General features: G+C 32.9%; 1 protein-coding gene across 1 annotated transcript; it reads left to right on the forward strand.

Moving 5' to 3' along the window:
* Positions 1–1,358: 1,358 nt before the first annotated feature.
* LOC133777624 (proline--tRNA ligase, chloroplastic/mitochondrial) lies at positions 1,359–5,063 on the forward strand. Its single transcript, XM_062217311.1, has 11 exons — positions 1,359–1,731; positions 1,837–1,893; positions 2,055–2,165; positions 2,337–2,423; positions 2,519–2,632; positions 2,717–2,923; positions 3,033–3,170; positions 3,628–3,789; positions 3,983–4,182; positions 4,397–4,480; positions 4,633–5,063. Exons 1-11 carry the CDS (start codon positions 1,402–1,404, stop codon positions 4,775–4,777), a joined length of 1,635 nt encoding a protein of 544 aa, XP_062073295.1. The 5' UTR covers positions 1,359–1,401; the 3' UTR covers positions 4,778–5,063.
* The last annotated feature ends 253 nt before the right edge of the window (positions 5,064–5,316 follow it).

Here is a 5,316-nt window from a genome sequence, read left to right on the forward strand (position 1 = left end):
CAAATTCTGGGTAAGGTAACCAGTTACTTTATTGATCTTTGACAGTTATGTAAAAAAAATCTTAGAGCTATGTTAAATAACATGCATCAGGAGGGGTAACCAGTTATCCTGAGATGAGTAACTTTCTGCCATAAGATGGGTAACCAGTTACCTAAGAGGGGTGATGAGTTACTCATATTAAATATGAAAATAAACATCAAATTTGAAAGAAAAAGTGGAAGAACACTTCATTAAAAAAGGAAGAATAAGTAAATAGGATTTTCGTAACATATGTAACCAGTTACCATAAAGAAATCATAAATATACATACATCAGAATGTGAAGGTAACCAGTTACCCCCAGAAATTTACACACAAAGAATGTGAAGGTAACCAGTTACCCATTCACGTTTTCATATTTTTATTAGTTTTCTTTCCAAATTTTGGTATTCCTATAAGTGTTATAGTAAAAAAAAATTGTTGAAAAAATTGATTTGAATTTTTTTTACATATAGTGGAAAAAATTATTAAAAAAAATCACAATAATAAAAGATAATAAATAAAAAAAATAGTAGAATAATTATGTAATGTTAAAATATATGTGTGAAAAAAATGAAAAAAAAAATAGAATGAGAAAAGAATAAGTACAAAAATGAAAAAAAAACAAAAGAAATGATGAATGAAAAAAAAATAGATGAATAAATAAGAATGAAAAGAAGAAGAAAAATAATGGACAAATGAAAAGAAAAAAATATGAATGAAAAAATTGGTAGAAAAAAATGAAAAAAATTGAAGAAGAAAAAAAAAGCTTATATGTGTGAAAAAAGAAAAAAAAATGGGAGGAGAAAATAATAAATACAAAAATGAAGAAAAAATAGAATGAAAAAAAAATTGAAAAATATGAAAAAAAAATAAAACAATACAAATGAAAGAAAAAAATAAATAAATGGATAAAAATGAAAAAAAGAAGAGGAAGAATGAAAAAATGGAAAGAAAAAAAGATGTTGGAAAAAATTAGTAGAAAAAAAAAAGAAAAAGGAAAAAATAGAGAAAAAACAAGTAAGGAAAAAAAAAGAAAATATGATGGAAAAAAAATTACTTTCAAAATAAAAAAAAATAACAATATAAAAAAAAAAAATTATTTTCATATTTTAGTTAACTACTAATTATATTTCCCATACCTTAACTTTTTTTCTTAATAAATTTCTCATACAAATCAATAAAAGTATAACTCCCATATTATTTCTCATATTTTTTTACGAAGGTATAAAAGTCATATTTTTTTTAAAAGCCACCAACAAATAAGCCCAAACGGAAAGAATGGGTCCCATTTTAGAACGACCAATTTATCGACAACCTATATTAATCAACCTCATCTTCATCTGCTTTTCCGAGCCCCAAAACTCAAAACCCAAACTCAAAAATGGTTGTCACTCTCAGACTACCTTCCCTTACCTCACTCTTCTCTCCCTCCATCTCCGGCCGCTATCCGGCTGTTCTCCGTCGGCGCCACCAGCTCCGGCCTCTTCCTTTCTCCCCCAGATTCTCAGCCCAGAGCACGGCTTCGGAGACGGAGAACAGAGTCGACAGCCAGAAGAGCCGAGTCCAAGACCGAGCCGTCACGCCTCGGTCAAAGAACTTTAACGCATGGTATCTTGACGTCATTGAATCTGCTGAGCTCGCCGATTATGGTCCTGTTCGAGGGACAATGGTCATTCGTCCGTACGGTTATGCCATTTGGGAAGCAATTCAGGTGATCGAAGTTTTACCTACTGTTACTCGACACAAAAAGATTGCATTTTTCATTGTCTTGTGATTGTTAATTAGAAAATTTATGTGGGGCCTGTCTGTTTTGCAGGATTATTTGAATGTGAAGTTCAAAGAGACTGGTCATAGTAATATGTACTTCCCACAAGTGAGTGTCCTCTTTATCGTGTTAATTTAATCACATGGTTAATGCGGCTGTTGCATGATGGGTTTTCTTTATACTTATTTGTACGTGAATGTATTGTAAACATGGAAACTCAGTAGGCACTAGTTAAAAGTTTTGTTTGATATCTAGTTTTAATTGTGCAGTTTATACCATACTCGTTTATAGAGAAAGAAGCAAGCCACGTTGAGGGTTTTAGTCCAGAATTAGCAGTAGTGACAATCGGAGGTGGAAAAGAACTTGAGGAAAAACTTGTGGTATGCAAACCTCCTTAGTTGCTAGTGCCATTTTATTTTTTGATTGCTTAACTGTAAGAGAAATCTTTTTCTTAGTGCTATTGAGTTGATAAGGTGATGTATTTTAATTAATTGAAAAAACTATGACCTAAGGTTTGGCTTTGATTGTTGCACTTCCTGAGGCTCTGCCAGGTTCGACCTACAAGTGAAACAATAGTAAATCACATGTTTACTCAGTGGATTCATAGTTACCGTGATCTTCCTCTTATGATTAACCAGGTTCAGTTTTTTTGTTATCCTATTTATTTTACTTACGGTTGTGAGGAATTCTGGAATTAAACCAACCTTTTTTCTATATGCTTCATTTGGTTTAGTGGGCAAATGTCACAAGATGGGAGATGCGCACAAAACCCTTTGTGAGGACTCTTGAATTTCTGTGGCAAGAGGGGCATACAGCTCATGCCACACCAGAAGAGGCAGAAAAGGAGGTTTGTGTTTTATTGTGTTGGCTAGTTCATCAGTTGCAGTTTTATTCTTGATTTCTTAATGTATTTCTACTGCTGAAATTGCAGGCTATTCAGATGATTGAGGTCTATATAAAATTTTCTTATGAGCAGACTGCAATTCCTGTTATTGCGGGTCGAAAATCAAAAGTTGAAACATTTGCTGGTGCTGATAGGACCTATACAATTGAGGCTATGATGGGCGATCGGAAGGCACTACAAGCTGGAACTAGCCATAATCTTGGGCAGAACTTTTCCCGTGCCTTTAGTACACAGGTATATGGATTATAAATCTAGTTCTCTAGATTGACTTGCTTCTCTGGGTATATTCATTTATGTCATTTATCATTTAAGTAGAAATTTGTCGAAATTTATGCTTACACAGTTCACTGATGAGAACGGACAAAGAGAACATGTATGGCAGACGTCATGGGCTATTAGTACTCGCTTTGTTGGCGGTATAATTATGACCCATGGAGATGATACAGGGTTAATGCTTCCACCAAGGATTGCTCCTATACAGGTGAAATTGAACTGTTATTATGTTTTACTATTGTGCTAGCCAGTAATAGTTAGCAGCCTTATTTTTTAGCTTAACTAATTATTTCTGAAGGAAAAACACTTATTTAAATAATTAAACTAGATGCAAAACAGAAAGATAAAATATTAATTTTTAATAATACATTTTTTGACTTGTATCAAAGTTGATGCTAACTATAAGATGCATTGGTTGTTCTGTAAAAATTTCTGAGTTGAGTTACGTTTTATTTTTCTTACCTGCTCATTTGTGTTACTTGTGAGAAACTAGAGTTGAATAGTCACTGCTACCCGTGCAACATAACATTTAGATTAACGTTGTTACTGTTCATGAAATGCATTGCCAGCCCAATGAGATATATTTGCACAGCATACTTTGTGAAGGTCAAGCTTGGACGTCTATTCATTTTTCCCTGACATAGCTGTGTATTGCATGTTTCTAGGTGGTGATTGTACCAATTTGGAAGTCCGATACAGATAGACAAGGAGTTCTCAGTGCTGCATCATCCGTAAAAGAAGTTCTGCAAATTGCAGGAATTAGAGTTAAACTTGATGACACTGAACAGAAAACTCCTGGGTGGAAATTTAATTTCTGGGAGATGAAGGTTCGTCCTTATCCTTGAAGATAAACCATAAGTTATTGTTGTTTTATTTCCTTGTACACCCACATTTTGTTTTGATTAAGAAAGTGCGAAAAGTTAATATTGCTTCCTTTTTATGATGATTTTGTTTTGCAAAAACATTTTTTCATACGTGTACTATCATCAATCACCTCAAAAACAGATGTTGATCTTGTAGGGAGTCCCTTTAAGGATTGAAATTGGTCCACGTGATGTTTCAAGTCAGAGTGTGGTCATATCCAGGAGAGATGTTCCTGGAAAGCAAGGAAAAGTTTTCGGAATTTCTATGGAGCCTTCAATATTGACGGCTTATGTCAAAGACAAATTGGACGAGGTCCAGTCATCTCTCTTGGAACAAGCTACATCATTTCGAGATAGGTCGGTTCTTGCACACCAATCTTTTCTATACTATAAATAATGTATGATTATGAAGTTAGAATGTGCTGTTTCAGTGTGGGGGTTTAGATTCAGAAATAAGCAGACTTATGCATTTCTGATTGTATAACCAGGTCTAACAGCAGAATATATCGCACTGTTTTACAAAACTTTGGCAAACACATATTTTGACAATATCCTTTTTCTTTCATGGCAGTAATATTGTGGATGTTACATCATATGATGAACTTAAAGTGGCAATATCTGAGGGAAAATGGGCGAGGGGTCCGTGGTCCGCTAGGTAAATCTAATCTGAGTCGGTACTATTTATGTAAAACTTTGATACTTTACAAACTTTTTATTCTGGTCCATGCTTTTATAATGCAAGTATAATAATAATAATGTAGAAGTGCAGTAGTTCTAATAGGAAAACCTTTGATCATATTGATACAGTGACGCAGATGAGTTGAAAGTGAAAGAAGAAACAGGTGCAACTATTAGGTGTTTTCCTTTTGATCAACCTCAAGGTGGTGCTAAAACATGCTTGATGACTGGTAGTCCGGCCGAGGAGGTTGCCATTTTTGCAAAATCTTACTAAAGACTTCAAGGCATTCTTTACACATCCAAATGAGTATCTGTTTCTGTTTGTTATGATAAACTTACAAATCAATACCCATGGAAACTGTTAATGTTTGTTTGATACAAACTTAGGGCAAAACAAATAGTGATTTTGGGTAGTTTAGTATCTCTTTCTTGGTCATTTTGGATTGTTAGATTATTTTGTCATATTCAAACAGATTTCTTCTTGTATCTGCACAACAGAGACAATTCATGTTTGTATTGTTTGCTTAATTTGTTATTTATAAAAATGTCATCTTTGACAATATAGGGAGAAACAAAATATAACAAAGAAAAATGCTTATATTAATTTTGTGGATTATATATTTTTGGACTTTATATTTTGTTTAATTACCTGTTTAGATAGTGTGTTTTGAAAAATTACTTTTTGGATTCTGTGTTTTGTAAATTAGTTCAAATATATCCTTAAATCACATTTTGATGAAGAAAAAATTGAATATAATAATAAAGTTATTAGTTTGATGAATTATCTGTGATTTTAGTTAAAAAAAATTGATT

The sequence above is a fragment of the Humulus lupulus genome, chromosome 5 (genome assembly GCF_963169125.1).
Source record: "Humulus lupulus chromosome 5, drHumLupu1.1, whole genome shotgun sequence".
In the NCBI taxonomy this organism is placed as follows: Eukaryota; Viridiplantae; Streptophyta; class Magnoliopsida; order Rosales; family Cannabaceae; genus Humulus; species Humulus lupulus.

Coding starts and splice junctions, on each gene's coding strand:
- LOC133777624 (XM_062217311.1), top strand. CDS start 1,402: ATGGTTGTCACTCTCAGACTACCTTCCCTTACCTCACTCTTCTCTCCC. Junction 3,171..3,627: donor CAAGGATTGCTCCTATACAG/GTGAAATTGAAC, acceptor GCATGTTTCTAG/GTGGTGATTGTACCAATTTG. Junction 3,790..3,982: donor TTAATTTCTGGGAGATGAAG/GTTCGTCCTTAT, acceptor TTGATCTTGTAG/GGAGTCCCTTTAAGGATTGA.